The following is a 20,732-nucleotide window of genomic DNA, read 5'->3' on the forward strand; positions in this document are numbered from 1 at the left end:
GTAGTGCATAAAAACTGAAGAAGCTTTGTTTGTGTGGAGTTTAAAAGAGTTCAAAAATCTAAATCATCAGAAATCATCAGCAAAACCGCAACTCCTACTCAATCAAGTGCCGTTACTGTCTTCTCTTTTTGCCTAAAAAAGTTAAACTTCCCCACCACTCTCTCTCACACACACACACACTCATCTATTACTACAAAACCTCTCTGTTTCCGTGTTATAAGAGAACACTCCAAGGCTCTCAGATTTCAACATTGACCAATATTAGGTGAGTTTTGTTATTTTAACATGGTTTAGTTTCTTCCATGGAGCAAAATCTCTTTTTGTTTTTATTGTCAATTTCTGTGACTTTTTTTCTCCTCGGGTTTGGTAAAAGTCTAACTAACTCAGTGTTTGATACACTGTGTATGTGTTTTCTTTCAGGGCCTTTCTTTATATTATAATAATCTTGGAACAATGTTACCCCAGAAGCAAGGTGAAGAAACCATAATGTCAAACCTTAACGAAACAACGATCGAGCGTGGTGAAGAGAGAGAGGAAGAGAACGTGGGTGGTGGTGGTGGTGGTTCACATTCCAGTTTGAAAAGCATTCTCTGGCATGGTGGGTCTGCTTATGATGCATGGTTCAGCTGTGCCTCAAATCAGGTAACAAGATATAAGAGTCCATAGAGAGAGTGTCGTCACTCATCATTATTTGGAACTTAGATACTGTGAGAAAGAATTTTGGTTTGATTACGTTTTTATTTTATGGTTTTGTGCTTTGCAGGTTGCCCAGGTTCTACTAACACTGCCATACTCTTTTTCTCAGCTGGGAATGCTTTCTGGCATCATATTCCAAATCTTCTATGGAATAATGGGAAGTTGGACTGCTTATCTGATTAGCATTCTGTACATCGAGTACAGGACCAGAAAAGAGAAAGAGAGTGTCAGCTTCAAAAACCATGTCATTCAGGTTAGTTAAACCAAAAATTTAAATTAAAAATATAAACAAACAAACAAACAAAAATCTTTTATTTTTTATAAAGTGGAAAACTTTGGTCTAATTTCATTTTTTTTCAGTGGTTTGAAGTGCTGGAAGGTTTACTGGGTCCATACTGGAAAGCCATTGGCTTGGCCTTCAATTGCACTTTTCTCCTCTTTGGATCCGTTATCCAGCTTATTGCTTGTGCAAGGTATGAAATTCCATCAGTTGTAGTCAAAGTTTTAAATTGCAGTTATTGTGGTAATCATGATTTTGTCGTCATCCTTAATATTATGGAAAATTATGAACAAATGTCTCTGATGCTGTGATAATTATGGTCAGAAACCTCATGTTGTGAAAAAAAAAAAAATCACAGTCGTTGAACGTTTTTTAAAACCTGGTTGCAGTGTATATTTGATTAGATAAATTGAGATATTTTGTTGATTTGATTTTAAGAGGGTGTTTTGCGATATGGGGTATGCAGTAACATATACCTCATAAATGACCACTTGGATAAGAGGACCTGGACTTACATATTCGGAGCTTGCTGTGCCACAACAGTATTCGTACCTTCATTTCACAACTATAGAATTTGGTCTTTCCTTGGCCTTGGCATGACCACTTACACAGCTTGGTACATGACCATTGCAGCCATTGCTCATGGCCAGGTAAGCAATGCCAAGTACAACGGTCGTTATTTCTTCAGTGGGGTCTCTTTATTTGAAGTCGTTTGATTTGATCATAATACACTATCACAGTGTCACTGGCTATTTAATTTTGCAGGTTGAAAATGTGATTCACACTGGCCCAAAAAAATTGGTATTGTATTTCACGGGAGCCACCAACATTCTCTACACTTTCGGCGGGCACGCCGTCACAGTGTAAGACCCCATTTTTTTGTTTTTTGTTTTTAATATTTTTGCTAATTGAGTTCGACAAAACAATGATGATAGTTTTCTTTATTGTCTTAAGACAATGAAACATCAAGGAGAGGAGAAGTTTATTGCACGACCACTTTCTTCAATTGCAGCTTTTGCCTCCATTCTAATGGGACCTTAGAAAAATAAGACAAAACAGTAAAATCTGGCACTTTTGAATAAACCATTACACACATTGGTGTCTTGGCTTCCACTTCCACTTCCAACCCCGCTTCAACATTATCCATTGAATTGTTCTATATATCTTTGCCAAATGATATATGTACTAATAATTGCCTACTCTACTTTCTGCTAGTAAAACGAATTGGTATTTGTTTTTTAGTAACATTGAAAATATATAAATCAAGAACTATGTATATTTGTGAGTTAATATGTCATTTTCAATATTTACACATTTATTAGTTTTTTATGTGCGATTTCTCGGAGTTGCTTCTACTCTGGTATCACCATCAATCAAGAGGAATTTCGAGCAATGGGGGCCATTCGGCCATGGTTTTTGAAAACAAGTGATTAGTACTGAAATGCACAGTTTTTAATATTTTTTAATAAATATATTCTCTTGTGTACAACTTGTTTCCTTTCTAATAATATAATTTCAACCTTTTTCGGGTAAAGCAATGTATTTACCCAAAGCAAGAAAAGTTGCAAAGTGAGTTAGAAAACAATTCTAATAACTCATTAGGACATATCCCAGGACTGACAAACAGAATTTCATTTCGACTTGGAGCATATTAGTAGAAATAGAAGTAACTTTATTTGATTCTGAGATGAGAGCATCTGGGTCATTTTGCAGATTTAAGTTAGTTGATGTTGCATTTTGCATTAATAACGTGGACCCTATGACTATTACAGGGAAATCATGCATGCAATGTGGAAACCTCAAAAGTTCAAATATATCTATCTTTATGCTACCCTTTATGTATTCACACTCACCATACCATCTTCTGTTGCCGTTTACTGGGCCTTTGGTGACGAACTCCTGGACCACTCCAATGCTTTCTCTATTCTTCCCCGCTCTGGTTGGCGCGATACCGCTGTCATCTTAATGCTCATTCATCAGGTCCATATACAATTTTTCCCTCCCCTCAAAACCACTAATTTTTTCATAGACACGCTCGCATTATTCATACAACATTGTATATAACAATATTTTTTGTGTCTGTCTCTTTCCATCGCATCATTTGTTACAATTTGTACATCTTTCTCTTAACTGTAGAGATAACATTTTTTTAAAATTAAGTACAATTTACTTGCACAAATGTAAAAAGGATAGAGAGCAAAAATTGGAAAGTTTTATTAACTGACGAATTTGTTTATTACTATGTGAATGACAGTTCATCACTTTTGGATTTGCTTGCACACCATTGTATTTTGTGTGGGAGAAAGTGATAAAAATGCATGACACAAAGAGCCTATGTTTGAGGGCACTTGCTAGGTTGCCTGTGGTGATACCAATATGGTTTTTTGCTATTATTTTCCCTTTCTTTGGTCCTATTAACTCTGCTGTGGGGGCTCTTCTGGTTACCTTCACCGTCTATGTCATCCCTGCTTCTGCTCATATGCTCACTTACAAATCTGCTTCTGCCCGACAGGTAAATAGTCCAATCTCTGCATATATATCTCATATTTGTTTGTTTCTACCTAGTTATCTTTCTCATCTGAGTAGCTTTACTTGGTATCCAAGAATGAATTTCTCTAAAATCATAATGTATGGTCATATCATATGCTAATATATATCACTGTAGAGGCTAGTCCTGGTCAATCTGGGGTATAATTGGCCGCTAAATTGTACGTTCTATGCACAACTTGTAGCTACCTACAATTGTAAGAAACATTTAATTAGGCATTGTGTTCTCTTCCCTGCTTAAAAGGCTAAACCTTTATGACTTAAAAGAAAGCTTTCAATATCTAGGACTGTCTATTTTTATGAGCTGGTCTTAGAAATTATCTGATGAGATTCTTAAAGCTCTTTTGTGGCATGGTGTAATAGTTTTTGAGGATATGATTTGAGCTCTCCATGATTTAACTTTGAAGAGACTTCCCAACTCACTGGCAGTATTAATCGCTATACCCCACTAGTTCTATTAATTATTCGAATTGAAATATTTATGAGACACGATGGGGTTGGTGCCATTTCTTTGTCATTCGGTTGTATGCTATAGTCATACTATGCTACCACTGACTATGCTAACCAAAAATGTTTTTAGCAAGGAGCCTGGGCCATATCTAACCTAACGCTCTTAAGTGACCCTACTTGGTACTCTCACACTAGTTACTGTTCCTGACAGATGATCATAATAAGTCAGTTACTTATTACAGTCAACTAACAGTAACACTATTTTTTTTTGTCTTATTAACAGTTCAATTCAAGCCATTTTTTAACATTTTATTTGTGTTATGTTTTCAGAATGCTGTTGAGAAATTACCCTTCTTCATCCCAAATTGGACAACAATGTATTTGGTGAATGCATTTGTGGTGGTGTGGGTTCTAGTGGTTGGATTTGGATTTGGAGGGTGGGCTAGCATGACAAACTTCGTCAAACAGGTTGACACATTTGGACTCTTTGCCAAGTGCTACCAGTGCCCGCCAAAACTCCCAGCTTCCAACAACACAAAGCTGCATCATTGAAAATTATATATATGTTCTTTTGCATGATACATATAGGGACACATCAGCATCTTCACCGTTGTGTATTTCCCCTATCTTTTGTTTAATCTCCTTATAAATATTGTTCATGCTGATGTTCCCTTGTGTAGCAAGGCAACATTGTTATATTTCGCTTTCGAATCATCGTGGTTAATCATAAACATGCACTATAGTTATAGCATATGTAGGGATTGATGATGTTTGGCAATTGGAATATAGCGACCTCAAGTATAGCCTGCATGTTTCCAATAATAATGTCTTTGCTCTCCATTATAATATTTTTTTTCTTCTTAAAATCTCAATTATTGTTAGATCATTTATGTTTGGTGAAAGTTAAATTTATAAAAGCGTGTAGCATATGTTGCTTCCTATCTTCCATAAACCTACTCATAACGGTATTTCTCATGATTAACAAGCTAAACTGAAATTCTTGACTAGCAACTTTTTCAAACATGCTTAATTAATGATTCCCTCGTTCACCTGGAGCCATTATCATTGTGTTCTTGGTGGCTTAAGTTCAGTTTGATTGCATGTTTGACTCGTCAAAATTGGAATTTGATCAGCACGAAAAAGGGAATTCGGGTGTGTATGTATGACTTGGAAAGTTTGTTTGAGCTTGGTGGGTAATAATTGAGGATTTTGTAAAGGCTTGTTTGAGTTTGGTGTTTGTACCTTTCACCTTTAGCTATATTCCCTGCATCTCAGCCATTGCTTATCACGACCTCTCCAATTCAACCTTTTTTTAAAGTCCCAAGTCTTGTTTAGAAATATAGAATCATAACGTGGACTTGAATTGAGGGGGAAAACAGTAAAATTCTCATCCAATTGGGTGGCAATGACGTGATTTTTCATTTTGCTTCCTCAGCGAAAATGCAACAAGCAAAAGGGCCATCCGTTATTTCTATTTGATACTATTCGATAGAATTATCAAAAGTATTCATACATATCAAATCGAGTATATGTGCACTGTGCAGCTAGCTACAAAAATAAGGATAATTTTGATACATTCTGTCAACTATTTAAAAAATATTTTGAGTTTTAAAATAATTATTTTAAAATTAAATATTTTCAATAACATAATCTATAATTGAAGGCAATAACAATATAATTTTTTTATACCACTATATTCTAATTGAATTTCATAAAATAAGATAAAAATGCATTTTTTCAGGGGAGGAGGGAAAGGGAGGATGAATGTGTCTATAACCTACAAGAAAAAAACTAATTGTGCAGCTTTTAGTAACTAAGCTATTAATGGAAATTTATAGTCAATACCCCTTCATCCTAGAATGTGAATATCAAACATTCCAAGCTTGCTGTGTATAGTATGAAAGGGAACAAACGTAGAGGCATAGTCGATATGCCAGTCACTTGATCATGAGTGGAGTCAGGTAGCAAGTGAGGGATGCTTTCTTGAACTTTGTCCCTAACAATGTGCAGTCTATTTTGATATGTTTTGTTTGCTTATGGAATATTGGATTTGATGCAAGATGGGGTTAATTAGCTTGATTGTCACAATATAATATGACAAAGGGGAAGTATGTGGGAGAAGGTAATCTTGCATTATAAACAACAGTCACTGAGCTTCACAACATGCTTGGACTAATAAGAGATACAAGATTGGTTTGGTGTAAAAGGGAGAAGGGAGGGAGAGATTGGTTGTGAATTCGAATTTTTCCGCTAAAAAAATTAACAAATTATAACAATTAACATTTGCCGATAAAAATTAAAACAAAAATGCTAGGGCTAATGCTCCATACTTTGCCTTAGAAGATGAAGGTGACAGTGTGATACAATAGTTTGTTTTTTACTTTTTGAAGACATCAAGGAGGTTCCTAGGAAGAATCAGAAACTAGTAATAGATCTCTTGTATTTACTATTTGGACAAGTAACCCAGTTTGAATCACTAAATCCTTTGAGTGTCAGGGATGAAATGGAGGAGAAAAATAACCTTGTCATAGACTGCCTTTGATGAATCAGACAATACTGCTGGAATAGTTCATACTTCTGGAAATTAAATTATGAAAATATACAAAATTTTTGTACTTAAAAAGTATAACTTTTGAAAGCAATGAATCCAACCGTGTATATAAGAGCATTGTTGAGACAAAAGGGAGGTAGGGATGCTTGAAACCAAGGAGTGTTTTGGTAGGGTTTGAAGTGCTCCTTCTCTAGTGTGATGTTCTTGTCAGTCTTGTGTGCCTTTTTTTTTTTTTTCTAAAAGAGTGTAAAAAGAAAACCTCATTAAGTTTTATGGCTCAACTTATTTGGATTTTTAGAATCAGAAATTACTTGGATTTAACCTGTGTTTTTTAACAGGTTAAATGGTCTAGTCCATTAGGCTCGAACTTATTATGTGTATGTGTGTAACTGCTTAAGAATTAAGATATATCATATGTCTATGCGTGTGATTAAATCTCCCTGGCTAGCTCACGCGCTCAAATGAAAAGCTTCTATAAAAAAATTTATCTACAAGCTATACGGCATTGATTTTAATATACAGTTATGATATTTTAGTTTTACTTTTTATAGAGAAATAATTATTTTAGTTTTTTTAAAATAAAAATGGTTATTTGATAAAAGAACTAATCCGTGTACAATCTTACAGTGTGAACTGTGCGATACAATTTTTTTTATCAAGAATGTGTGATACAATTTAAATACCAAGAAATAATTATTCGTTGTTAAAATATTTCAATAAGTTGATAAAAATAAAATATTACTATTTTTTAAAAAATAAATAAAACTAACGAATTTAATTGATAAAATGATTAATAATTTCTAAAGCCAAAATAGAATATTAAATAAGTGTCAAAGTGATATATTCAAGAGAGAGATGTGGAAGAAAGTCTAGGTAGAGTAAAGCACACAAATATGAGGGCTCTCAAAGATTGGCCTTTGCAAATAAGTAGGAAGAAGAGTAGAAACATACGTGCATAACTCACGATTAAGCGTTGGTGACGCAGAAAATCGCATCCCAATAATGAATAAAGTAGAAGCTACGTCAGAGACGAGCAACCAAACACGGGGTAAATAGTAAATACATTTGGTCAATTGCTTAGTTGGTTTTTGGAAAAGATTAAATAACGTGGATCCAAGCTTCTCTCTCCACGTCTGTGGTTTAAAATACGCAAAAGCTATAGAAATTAACTTCTCATTCTTATAAATCGATTTTGTAGAAACGGAAAAACAAACATACTAGCCTGATTAACTCTACTACACGAAGAACGTCGAAGTAGAGTGAAGCTAGCAGAGGGAGGAACCATTCTCAGATTATTCTCTTCACTTTGGTCGTTTCATCACCAACTCAACTAGAAACTAAGGACCATTTTTTATTTTTTTTTTGCTTTCAATAACAAAAACTTTAAAATTATTTTTTTCAAATTTGGGTGTCCGTGCTTTGCAAATATTTCTAATTTGAATAAAATCTCATGTAAATGAATTAGTCCAAGTACAATAGTACAGTATGGTTCTACTTAAATATGAAGAAATAATATTTTTTTTAAAAATATTTTCAACAAGTTGGTAAACATAAAAAAAAAAATAAACACGCAGTTAGTAAGGTAGTTATTTTTTACTGCAGTTAGTAAGATAGTTAATATTTTTTTACGGAAGATAGTTGATATTTAATAACTCCAAAAGCCAGATAGAAAATTAAATAAATATGAACGTGATATGCTCAAGGGAGAAAGCTTGAAGAAATACTAGAAAGAATGAAGCCAACAAAAATTCATCCTCTCAAAGGTTGGGCCGGGTTTTACTTTTGTCCGGAAGGCATCTCATTATTTGTTGGGTGTTGCTAGGTGCACCCAGCATTATTGCTGATGCATCCAGTATTTTTTAAAAATACCAAAACTGCCCCTGCGCTTTCTTTGCATTTGTGATGGGTGTGTGTGAGGGTGGTTCGTAAATCGAACGAATCAACTTGATCCGTAAATTTTTTACGGACCAAGTTGATTTGTATGTTGATATTAAGTGCATACGAATCAACTTGATCCATAAGACTTCTACAGATCAACTTAAAAGACTTACTGATCAAGGGTATTTCAGTCTTTTTTCACAAGTGTTGGGTGCATCAACAATAATGCTGGGTGCACCTAGCAACACCCTTATTTGTTTCGGTACACCTAATATGGATTAAAGATTGGACAATTCATAATACAACTTCTATTTTATTAGGGATATTCTAATCTATAATGCATTTAGGGTGCACAAAAGTAGATAATCATATGTGTTAAGTAATATCTTTTTTTCTTGTCTGCCGAAGCTATTAGGTCTTACTAATGTTTCTTTTTTATCTCCAAGATAGATAGATACTAAGGATACACAACATTCACGCACTTTGTTTAATCAATTGAATTATAATTCTAGATGGTCTTACTAATGTTTACTTAAAAGAAAAAAAACATTACTAATAACAGTTAACACAAGTGCTAGTGACTTAATTCCTTAATCAAGTGGTCAAGAGTTTAAATCCCGGTTAACCTTTGAATTTAAAACTTTTAAAACTTAATGTACTAAAATAAAATAAAAACTAAAATATAATGGACCATAAGTAACATTTAGCCTTAAATTTAAGGGTGAGTTTGATGGAGTGAAATGAAATGAAAGATAAAATAATTAAGAAAAAAACATTAAAATTTAAACTAGTGTAATAAATTATGAGAATCACACAAAATTTTGAATTTTTTTCTCATTTTTTTTTGACAATGATATATTTATAGCGTTCAAATAACAAAGAAATGACAAATAGAGGAGGAAAGTGCAAAGAAGTGAGAAAACTTTTGTCATTTGGTAATAAGAAAGTAAATATGAAAGATAAAAAAAATAATGGGTCCCACAGAGCTTCCACTCTCATATGCGAAGAAACGCATAAAAATGTTATTTTATTCACCTTTACCAAAGTAATCCTGTTCGTCATGCTTGTCGCAATATTTCCCTTCTTTTCTTGCATCGCATCTGTTCGTCTTGGTGGTGAATTTGTTCTTGTGTTCATGTTGTTGTGAAATGCTTTGATCCGGTAAGATCGTGATTTGCTTCCATTTTTTTTTCAATTTCAATTTGCTTCATGGTTTTTGATCTGATATGAGCAATTGCATGTTACACATTTCATAGATCATATAATTGATTACATCTATGACATAATCGATCATGGTCACACATAATGGATTGTTTGTACATATAAAACCTATTATTAGTTTTTTTTACTTGGTACCATCGTAATTAGGGCTTTAGGTTTTCAAGTGATACCTAATATATCCCTACAAACTTTAGTTATTTGGATCAATTATGAGACTAATATTTTGATTGAGACTCAATTACACTTAAAATTTATTATTTCTTTCCAAGAATGTATTTTACAAGATAGAACAACATGTCTTCCCCCATAAACTCAATGTGTATTTGTGGGAGAAAACCTATTATCAATTAACTTACACATAGTTGATTTTTTTTTGTACACATAGTTGATCATGTATTACCATAATTGATTATATATTCAACAACATAGTTCATAAAATGTAATTATGATTTTTGAAAAATTGTGTTCTTACTAGGATAAAATGGTATTTTTAATAATAATATAATTTCTTTCTTCGTTGTTTCAAAGCAAATCATTTTATTTCTCTTAAACCAAACAATTAACATTTTTCACTCTATTTCTTTTATTTTCTTTTCTAAGCTAACTATTTTTGGTTCCTTTATTTTCTTTATCTCTACCAAACACAAGATAAAATAAACCAGGCAATTTTATAGGTGTTGTGGGGCTATTTTTCAATCATAATTGGAGTTTTATCTTAATAATCTGTATTGACATATAATAAATTTTTTTAGTATACATATTATTGAAGTAAACTCCAATGATTGAAAAACACTTCTGATAACACCTTATAAAATTGCATCTATAATTCATTCTATATATTTATATAAAAGTAATGGCTAGATTTATAATATACTACTTCCATTTCTATTTATAAAAATATTTTAGTATAAAAATAATTAATACAAGAAATATTATAAGTTTGATCTTATAAAAAAATACCTTTGATTCTTATAAATAGAAACATCTTTAGTAAAGTTTACTCCATCCATTTGAAAATTTTCGGTGTTTTGGCTTTTTATTATTATTTCAATACTTTAGTTGTTTAGAATTTCAATATCTAAATGTGTATTTTTTTTAATTATACCCTTATATTGAGTAATTCAGATTATTTTTTAGTGGAGTATTTGATAACTTTTGCTTTTTACAAGGTACTTGTAACGAATCATTAATGTTAATTCATAGAAAAAAGTTGTATAAAAAATTGTTTCATAGTAGTTTTAAATAAAATAGTTGAAAATGATATAAAAAATTATAAAAAAATAAGTTTAGTTAATTTAGTCTAAATTAAATATTCCTTAATGTGTGTGTAAACACGAAGGTTGTGAAATGGATGCAGGGAGTAATTGAGTGTTGGACTTGGACCGTGTTGATAGTGAAGTTCTGTCAATCATACAAAATAATAAATAAAAGGAATGATTTTTTACCTTAATTAGTAGAGTACGTATAAAGTGTTAGATATTCCGATGAAACCTTTTGTTACTTGTTGTGCAGAAGTCATGGTCTCATTGATGATGACACAAATAAAGCGCTAGATGGCTATGGAGCAAGAAGAGACTAAAAAAGCTTTCTTTATTTTGACTGAAGAGAAGAGAGTAAGCTATTAGAGGGTGAAAGGTTGAAGAGAATAGAGGGTCACATTACATATTTGAAGTGTTTTTCCCTTATAGAATCTCCACTTTGATCGTTATAAGAAAAGCAAGGGCCTTTTCTTTTTCTTGTGCTGAAAGAAGGCTTAGAAATGGCATCAAGAGCAAGACAAAACAAGAAGGTCCTTCATTTCACACTTTCGTGCACTTTCTCCCCCCTATTTTGTTACCCTCTTGAGTTTCTTCCTCATTCACTGAACTTTTTGTGAATATTTTTGCATTTTTATCGTATTATGTTTGCCAAGTTTTTGTTTTTGTTTTGTTTTAACGTGTTTGTGAGTTTTCTAACATTTTTTCCTTCCTTAATGGTGTTTTATTTTGTCTGCAGAACAAGATGCAGGATATCACGCGCATGGATGCTGCCGTGGACGCAATGCGTCCACTTGGATTTAGGACACAACTGATTCTACGAACGGTTAATGAACTTCTTGATGTTGGTTTTCTCTTCTCCCAATAGTTAAAGCAAAACAAGTGCTAAATATTTTGTTTTCATAATTTTGGTTTACTTTTTAACATGTGCTGTGGGGGCTTCTTCAGGTGTATGGTGGAAATCAAGGATGGTGCTTTATTGAAGAGGCCTATTACAAGCTCCTAATGGAGGCCCTACTTAGCAAACAACAAGGTTCTGCAGAAGATAAGGTAGAAAATATTTAGAAACTATGAAATGAATGTTGTGAAATATTTCCAGTTGAATGAATATGGTGAAAGATTTTCCCTTGGACAGCATACATAAAACAAAAATTCAGTTTAGAATGTTGCATACATGTATGGTACTTGTTTTTTTGAGTTAGACTAATATATACATAATTTGCAGGATGGTGCAAGAAGGGATGATGTTGTTAATGGGACATCATCAGTTGGGATTTCTGAAGTTGGCTCTTCTGGCATGGTGACTCAGGACACTCCAATTTATACCAGTGATTGTTTGGGCTCTTCATCTCAAGCCAATGCATCACTTGGCAATCTAGAAACTGGTAATTTTTATTCCATCCTCTCTCAGTTCCTCCTATTTGAAATGTATTTACAAAACTCTTAACTGCCAACAAGAGTTTTACCTTCCTGAACCTTCAGTTCCTAGATGAAGGTTGACATATGCATACCCCTTTGAACAACATCCAGAAATATATGTTCATCAGACATAAACCTGATTGCAGAATTGTTTAGTTGCTATTTAGTTCATTTAATACAAGTTAAAGTTTCTTCCATAATTCAAATCAATAATAGTTTGGAAGCTGCATTAAATTGCAGACACAAGATAATTTTGCTGCTTAACTGCATCACATTTGAAGAAAAAAAAAGATGTGTAATTTTCTAAGAGAGTCAAGTAAAGCCTATGCTAAATCTCTGTCTGTTTTGTCTCTAGATGTTGGGAATTTGGCTGTGCAAGCCGATAGTGGAGGAAATGAACAAGACATGATGAATAAGCCTGAAAATGAGATAAAGACTGCAGATAATGTCAAAGGAAGCAAGGATAGCACCATTGCCAACAACATTGAGAGCACTTCTGTCAAGACTCCTATGATTCAATCTTCAGAAGCATTTGATCATCGTCCATGCCGTTGCCCTCCTGAAGGTTGCCATGGATGGATTGATGATGATGATGACGACGACGACGACGATGACCTTATCCACTTTCCAGTCCCACCATTATTTAGACAAATTGAGAAGATGATTGTGCAAGTTGAACCGCAGAGTATTAGTGGGAGAAAGCGCAAGTAGATGGGATGAAAAGTCAGAAGGCATGTGAATGAATCTCTTAGGCATTGTTTTGTGCTTGTAAGCAAGCAAGGGTCATAGCTAGGTAGCAACCTTTTGTTCATGAGACATTGAAGATGACTCAGTTGACTGAATTGCTCTTGTTCTGTTCTGTCTTATGCAAATGAATTAGAATCTTCTTTAGTTAATTTAACAAGGAAATTGGAATCTAAACTAAGTAGGACTTTATGGCTCTAAATTCTACCAATAACAAACCATTTAGATGAATTTGCTGGGGATGGACAGGTATAAAAATTTAACAGGGTAAAGGCAGTGATTTTCTTGCCAGGAATTTTGGTAACCTTGCTTTCCAAGTATTTTATAATTTCAATATGAAATTTTTATGATACCTTTCATAGATTCTGAAGTAAACATAACAGCAGATATACAAATGAGTAAAACTCATTTAAATGTCCCGTGTTTGACACTTGCCAGAAACAAAATAAAACCTCTCAGGATAGTGGCAACGGTAAGGTAATTGAGTGGTTGCCTTAGGTCCTAATTAAAATAAAATAATTTTTACAGTGACAATAAATATCGTTCAAACTCATTTTCAAAGAAAAAAAACAAATAATTGTAGAATTTATTTTCAAATGTTTTTCAATATTAATATTTCTTATTGAGAATATAATATATATATATATATATATATATATATATATATATATATATATATATATATATATATATATATATATATATATCAAAGTAATATATAAATTAAAAAATGATGTAAATATTGACTGTTGGCATTATGACTGACATATATATATTTGTAAATATTGACATTTGGTAAAATTTAAAAATGAAAATTGAAAAATATAGATTTCAAATGTAACACTCATGGAAGACGAGTTATAACACTAGTATATTAATAGTAATGTCGGTGATATATCACGTAATAATTTTTTCATTATTGAATAAAATGTCATATAAATGAAATTGGTAAAGATTGAGTCTAATTATTTTAATAAAACTAGTAAAGAGTAAAGATCCTTTAAAAAACCTAGTATAGAACTAAATTAAAATAAAATTATTTTAAAAAAACTAAAATTGTGTTGTAAAGAATTCTTACGAATTACGACAAATGGGTGTCTTGTCTATCCTCCATGTTGCAAAATTTCAACATAAAAAGATTTTATTTTTCACGTAAGAAAAAAAAAAGGATTCTATCTAGTCGTTTAATCCGCTTAGGTGTCAAACCCTGATTGGCCTTCGAAACTTCGCCCGCTCTATATTCGTCCTAGAAACTGCAGAAAATATCTTTGCGCGGGTATTTAAAAAAAAAAATAGCAGATAATTGGTTTCCCTGTTGCTACTCCTTCTTCTCCACCGTTTTCTTCAATCCTTCATTCGTTCCAATGGCGCTAGGGTTTCATCTCAATTAGAGGCACCGAACGCTCCAAACGGAACCATGAATCTCTCGTTGGCAGCTCCTTCGGCATTTCGCGGGAATCTCCTCGTTCCTCTGTCGCGCTGCACCTCTTGCTTCAAACTTGATCTCCGTTTTCAGCATTCCGACGGTTTTCGCCATTCGCGTTGTCGTCGGAGTTTGTTCAAGCTGATTCGGGATCCGAGGTAGGTGCTTCTTTTTCTTTGTAGCGGAATATGTTTCGTTTTACGTTTGTTACTGATTTGGCTTCAAATGCTGATGCGGTTTTGAACTGGAATAGATCGAGCAGGAGGAGAGGGATTGCTTGTAGTGTTACCGAGCCAGATAACGGTAGCGACGAGAAGGTACTTTCTTTGGGAATCAGCTCGCTCTCTTTAACTGACATTAAGCTTCACAAATTGGAGTTTGATGAGATGAAGACATTTGACTTGAATTGAAGCTTGCGAAATTGTTCGAAATTCCTTGCATGATAATATTTTGCAAGCTTACAAGAGACGGGGTAAAATTAAATAACGAATTAATGCCTTTTGGTCCAAGAGTCAAGGAGCTTGGTTTTCTTCATATAAGATTAATAGGTTTGAGTCTTGTGAATGGAAAAAATATGCACTCAGGAGCTTTGCTTCCTTATATTGATGGGTCCACATGGATGGATTCTGATTATTCAGGGTCCAGTTTGGCTTCTAGATATTGAGGGGTTCTGACAAAAAATCAAATCTAATGAACAAAATTTCTTGCCTTAAAAACGATTGCTATGTTGAAATAGTCATCAAGCAGGGGTCAAAAAGGCCAAAGTTGTCAAATGGAATGTCGATGTTTCAGCAAATTAAAATTCAACATAATCTTAATTGGTTATGTTTTAGTTATCAGGATAAAAATATTTTTTCTCATTGTTTGCACCCAAACACAATGTAGACCTTTCTTTACTCTTCATACTTTCCCTTGACAATGTGCAACTTTTTAATTTACCTAGGAGAAAGAAGCAGATAAAAATGGAGAAACGCTACGTGTGGAAGATTCCTCTGAGCAAAGTATCCCTCCACCTGTAGATGCAGAACAACTAAATGAGTTTAGTGATGAAAATAAGGGTCAAAGTGATGTGCAGGTGATGTTTGGCTTAGTTAGCTTCCATTTTAAATTTGATCATATATATATATATATATGTTGCCAAAGTTTGTTCAATATATATTTTTCTGTCATTGTTTGATATCCTGTATTCTTATAGAACATTGCTAAACAGGTTGTTACTCATGGACATAATGCACTCAAGAAGTTATCTTATGAAATTGATTTCATTATCTTATTTACTCATAATGCGTACAAGAGCATTTCTTTTTAGTTACAATCAAGTGTCCTTGATAAGTTCATGTCTTTGCAATTTGTCAAAACTATATCCTTAAAACCAGACTTAGTTTTGGTAGTCTTATTACATCAATTGTTGTTTGCCGCTATAATCATAACTATTCCTTCATGTACTCAATTTTAGTTTGAGTATACAAAATTGAAAAATGACGAAATTGTGTCATTTGGAGTTGGGACCATTATGTGATAGTTTTCTTATCTCTTATTCTTTGGGCTTTATGATTAAAGCAGAATATGGATGATAGCAATGAAGTTGCCAGTGGATCACCTCTGCCAGGTGTGAAGGTGATTACTTTTTTTTCAGTATTTCCTAACTTTAGAAGAGGCATTCTCCTTTTTTAATTATTCTGTGTTTGTTTTCTTTCTGCTCTAAACAGCCTCAGAAACTGGATGAAGCAATAAAAATTCCCAAGGAAACAATTGAAATTCTTAAGAACCAAGTTTTTGGCTTTGATACTTTTTTCGTAACAAGCCAAGATCCTTATGAGGTGTGAGCCTATCTTTCCTACATATTTATTTTTGCATATGCACAAAGGTCTTGTTGTATGAAGATCGGGTCCTTCTTTTCTGCCAGGGTGGAGTGTTGTTCAAAGGAAACTTGCGAGGGCAAGCTGCTAAAAGTTATGATAAAATATCTAAGAGATTGAAAGTATGTCATATTTTCTCTGTTTCTTTGTTTAAGTGGTTTTGTGAGTGATTCCAGTTTAAATCAATGTGTGAACTATATTTATTCATGATTATTATTGTAGGATAAATTTGGAGATGAATACAAGCTTTTCCTTTTAGTAAATCCAGAGGATGATAAGCCAGTGGCTGTTGTGGTTCCAAGAACAACCTTACAACCAGAGACAACTGGTACTTGTTTAGCTCCTGCAACATTGTGGATCAAAAAGTGATCTTCTTTTAATCGTAAAGCTCATGATTTGTACTTATGATGCTACTTATTTGCAGCTGTACCTGAGTGGTTTGCTGCTGGATCTTTTGGACTGATTACAGTTTTTACCTTACTTCTTCGCAATGTTCCTGCTTTGCAATCTGATTTATTGTAAGCTGCTTTCTTATGCCTTAAGTTGTCATTTCATACTCTGTTATCTCTTAGGGAAAAGTGTAGTGTCACGCAAAACTGTTTCATGTACTTTCGTTTTCTATACTGATTTTACTCCTTCGCTTGAGTTATGAGTTCAGGACAGTTTCACAAATACATTGTTTGAGTACATAAATGTTGATCTTCCGGGCTGTATGATTCTTAAGTAGGATGGTCTCATATAGTACTTTAATTATTGATGAATTCTTGTCCGGCTTTCATAGGAATAAGTCATTAGTTCTTGTTGTCATTTCCCTGGTTGACTATTTGTTTCATATCATAGATGCTTCAATTTGGTATACACTTAAAATCATAAAATGAAATTTAGAGATCATTTGGTTTAATAAAAAGTTTTTTGTTCACTTTTAATTACAAATATCTTTCCTTGTTTTCTACTTTGTTACTTGTTTTTCGTACAAACTTTTGAATGAAAGTTTGTATAATAAATAGCACTTAAAGTTTTGTGCATATATTTTTGTAATTAAAAGTGAAAAAAAAGGAAACTAAACATTTTTTCAAACCAAATGGCACTTAAAGTTTTGTGCATATATTTTAGGTGCTAATTACTGCGTAAGTTTGGATTGGTGTGTAGGCTTTAGCCCTTGATTACTGTATAGAATAATTATTCTACATATGAGAAGATTTTTGTTAGTTTGCTTCATATTTTGATGTTTCACCAAATTAATATTATTAATGTTCCAGATCAACTTTTGACAATCTGAACTTGTTAAAGGATGGCCTACCTGGTGCCCTTGTTACTGCACTTATTCTGGGGGTACATGAACTTGGTCACTTTTTAGCTGCCAAAGACACTGGAGTTAAACTTGGGGTCCCGTACTTTGTTCCTAGTTGGCAGGTTGTATGATAAAATTCTTTATCTTCTATTACTATTTTTTAATAAAGATATGTCTTCAATTAAATAACATAATAATTGAGGTATCATGTTTTCCATCTAGTATGCATTACATAAATTATTCATAGATTTATACTTGCATAGAGCTTTAGTTCACTGTTTATGTTTGATTAATTATCTATCCTTGTTGATCCATGACAATTGGAGATATTCCATCTGTATTTGTCTTGCACAATATCACTGGTGTTGGTATTAAATTGTACAAGACCTTTAGTACATTGTCATTTGGGAATTGCTTGTTTTGCTTTCCTACAAAATCAAGTCTTGGCTTCTGAATTGCATGGCTATATGGCCATCATCTTAATTCTCCCAGATAGTTAATATTGTGATACTTTAGGAATGGAGTTATGCCTTTTCTGTGTGTTTTTCTTACTATCTAATTTAATATGGTATGGTTTGGTGTCAAGACTCAAATGGACAAATTGATGATATGTACAATTGGGATATGGCCAATGGCCAATTTTCCTCTTGTTGATATGTAGAATTTCTAACATCTTAAATTCTTAATACAAGAAACAGAAATTCTGATGAGTAATTTGGTGGCAGATAGGCTCTTTTGGTGCCATTACAAGGATAAGAAATATAGTACCCAATCGTGAAGATCTGCTCAAGGTTGCAGCTGCTGGACCAATAGCTGGCTATGCCTTGGGTCTTTTGCTTCTGCTTCTAGGTTTTGTCTTGCCTCCCAGTGATGGTATTGGTGTTGTTGTTGATGCTTCTGTGTTTCATGAGTCGTTTCTTGCTGGCGGTATTGGTAAGCTATACACTTTAGTAAGTGTAATGAAATTTAGATACAATTGTGTCTGCATTCTTTTACAAGTTTTATCAAAATAATTTCAAATGAGCATTTATTTGTTGTTATTATTACATTACAAACTAAATCCCATGACTGCCCAGTATATCATTTATTATTTTTATTTGCTGCTTCATTGATTTAGAAAACCAAAATGTAGTGACAATTTTTATTAACTTTTTAGCAAAGCTGCTTCTTGGTAACGTTCTCAAGGAAGGAACTGCAATTTCTATCAACCCTCTTGTGATTTGGGCTTGGGCAGGACTCCTCATCAATGCCATCAACAGCATTCCTGCAGGAGAACTTGATGGAGGGAGAATTTCTTTTGCCCTATGGGGAAGAAAGGTATAACAGTAATATTTTTTAATTTTGAAGAAGAAAACTAGTGAAACTTGATTTGTCAGTATCTTATGAATTATGATCTTAATAATATTTGACTAGTTGCTCAATTGCCTTCCTTTGTTTCCTTTTATGTGAAGATACTGACATAAGTCTATTTCTCAGGCTTCATTACGCTTCACAGGGGTTTCAATTGCATTGCTGGGAGTTTCATCACTGCTTAATGATGTAGCTTTCTATTGGGTAGTTCTCATATTCTTCTTGCAAAGAGGTCCAATTGCTCCTCTTTCTGAGGAAATAACTGATCCTGGTGAGAAATATGTTGCTATTGGAGTAACAGTTTTACTCTTAGGCTTGTTGGTATGCTTGCCATATCCTTTCCCATTTACAGAAGAAACCATCACAAGTTTCTAGAAATAAATGGCTCCATATGCTCTGGCAGCATCGATTTATTCTGCTAGTACATGAAATTTTGAGAACTTAGTACACAGGTAGGATTATCAGTGAATCAAACTGTCAACGTTGGTTCGTACGCAAGGTGAATAATCAAACGTCAAAATTTTAGGCTGAAACGCCCTGAGTTTTGTTATTCATGATTCATTAACAATGGACGTTTTTCTATTAATTTTAAGTTCCAGTTTCTCACAACGTATAATGGTTTGAAATTGAAATAATTACTTGGAATTTGGAAGCACAAAATGTCTCATGTTATTTTAGGAGTTTTAGGCGTTTAATCTATGTTTGACAAAAGTAATGGATAACTTTTTAAGTGGAGATCAATCATTTTAATTATATTTTTTTAGTTTCAATTTCATATATCTTAATCTTTTATTTTAAAATGTTCTAAGATAATTACTTTAATTTAGTTGCAATGCATTCCAATTTACAAGTCGTGGTCTTGGTCTTGCCCTGCAGTGTACTACACTGCTAATACAAATGATAATGTCATTACCTTAGTCACAATTGATAACTAAAAACTGAAAAAAAAAAAGTGAACACTGAGCAGAGCATAATACATGGATTATATGTATAAACTGATTATTTCTTAGAAATGACGTCTCTTAAACGATTGATAAGCATAGCCGATGCAAAGAAGTCGCTGCATATTTCCAGGAAACACTTTGGAAGCTCCGAGAATCCAAGAACACAGAATATGGCCATATTCCTGTTATGATCAATTTCTTAGATAATTATACTATTTTAATATTTAAAAATACAGAATTAATGAACCATTAAGATTCAATTAAATTTAAAGATGAAGATTGATTCTGTTAAATATTTAACAGCAAGTTAACATAATGTTCTACTGAAACAATGATAAAAGTTTAAGTATTAATAGACATAAAATGAGAATTAAGGATGTCTATTTGCTAAAAGTTAACAGTTTAAGGTGTTTAAATGCTCTTTTTCAACTAAGTGATGAGACACAAGCAGTTAATGCATTGAATTTAAGGTTGAACCTTTTCGATTCTTGATGAAAATAATTCTTGATCAGATTTTATTTATTTTTCCGTCAAATTCCAAATTAGTTAGAACCCATTTCTCTTGGTGTATGGGAGGTTAAAACAGAAAAAAAAAAATGCTCTTTTTCCTTTTTTTATGACACAATTAGCATTGTTACTGGTAGCATGAATAATGTATTCCTTATAATGATTTAGGAATCTTTGGTGATTTATGCCAATCCGTTCTCCATTCCACGAAAACTTACGGGATGTTCCACTATTCCATGGATTTAGTTTCTCACATTGGTATTGTTCTCAGCTTTTTGAAATGAATCTTGACTTCTTTTCACATTGAAGTCGTCTC

At 33.1% G+C, this 20,732-nt stretch overlaps 3 protein-coding genes across 3 annotated transcripts; all 3 read left to right on the plus strand.

Moving 5' to 3' along the window:
* The first annotated feature begins 6 nt into the window (after window positions 1-6).
* On the plus strand, window positions 7-4,839 carry LAX2 (auxin transporter-like protein 2). The gene is made up of 9 exons (XM_003519339.5): window positions 7-265; window positions 421-642; window positions 764-949; window positions 1,057-1,169; window positions 1,443-1,626; window positions 1,742-1,839; window positions 2,749-2,956; window positions 3,231-3,488; window positions 4,304-4,839. The coding sequence occupies exons 2-9, from the start codon at window positions 454-456 to the stop codon at window positions 4,523-4,525; spliced, it is 1,458 nt and encodes a 485-aa protein (XP_003519387.1). The 5' UTR covers window positions 7-265; window positions 421-453; the 3' UTR covers window positions 4,526-4,839.
* A 6,312-nt stretch (window positions 4,840-11,151) lies between these two features.
* Window positions 11,152-13,184, plus strand: LOC102663843 (uncharacterized). The gene is made up of 5 exons (XM_014769847.3): window positions 11,152-11,412; window positions 11,619-11,723; window positions 11,828-11,929; window positions 12,105-12,264; window positions 12,654-13,184. Exons 1-5 carry the CDS (start codon window positions 11,383-11,385, stop codon window positions 13,007-13,009), a joined length of 753 nt encoding a protein of 250 aa, XP_014625333.1. The 5' UTR covers window positions 11,152-11,382; the 3' UTR covers window positions 13,010-13,184.
* Window positions 13,185-14,304: 1,120 nt separating this feature from the next.
* Window positions 14,305-19,492, plus strand: LOC100778800 (probable zinc metalloprotease EGY2, chloroplastic). The gene is made up of 12 exons (XM_003519340.5): window positions 14,305-14,623; window positions 14,719-14,782; window positions 15,409-15,540; window positions 16,029-16,082; window positions 16,175-16,285; window positions 16,372-16,446; window positions 16,547-16,652; window positions 16,749-16,842; window positions 17,584-17,737; window positions 18,341-18,548; window positions 18,772-18,932; window positions 19,092-19,492. The coding sequence occupies exons 1-12, from the start codon at window positions 14,460-14,462 to the stop codon at window positions 19,338-19,340; spliced, it is 1,572 nt and encodes a 523-aa protein (XP_003519388.1). The 5' UTR covers window positions 14,305-14,459; the 3' UTR covers window positions 19,341-19,492.
* Window positions 19,493-20,732: the final 1,240 nt, after the last annotated feature.

This window comes from Glycine max, chromosome 2 (genome assembly GCF_000004515.6).
Source record: "Glycine max cultivar Williams 82 chromosome 2, Glycine_max_v4.0, whole genome shotgun sequence".
In the NCBI taxonomy this organism is placed as follows: domain Eukaryota; kingdom Viridiplantae; phylum Streptophyta; class Magnoliopsida; order Fabales; family Fabaceae; genus Glycine; species Glycine max.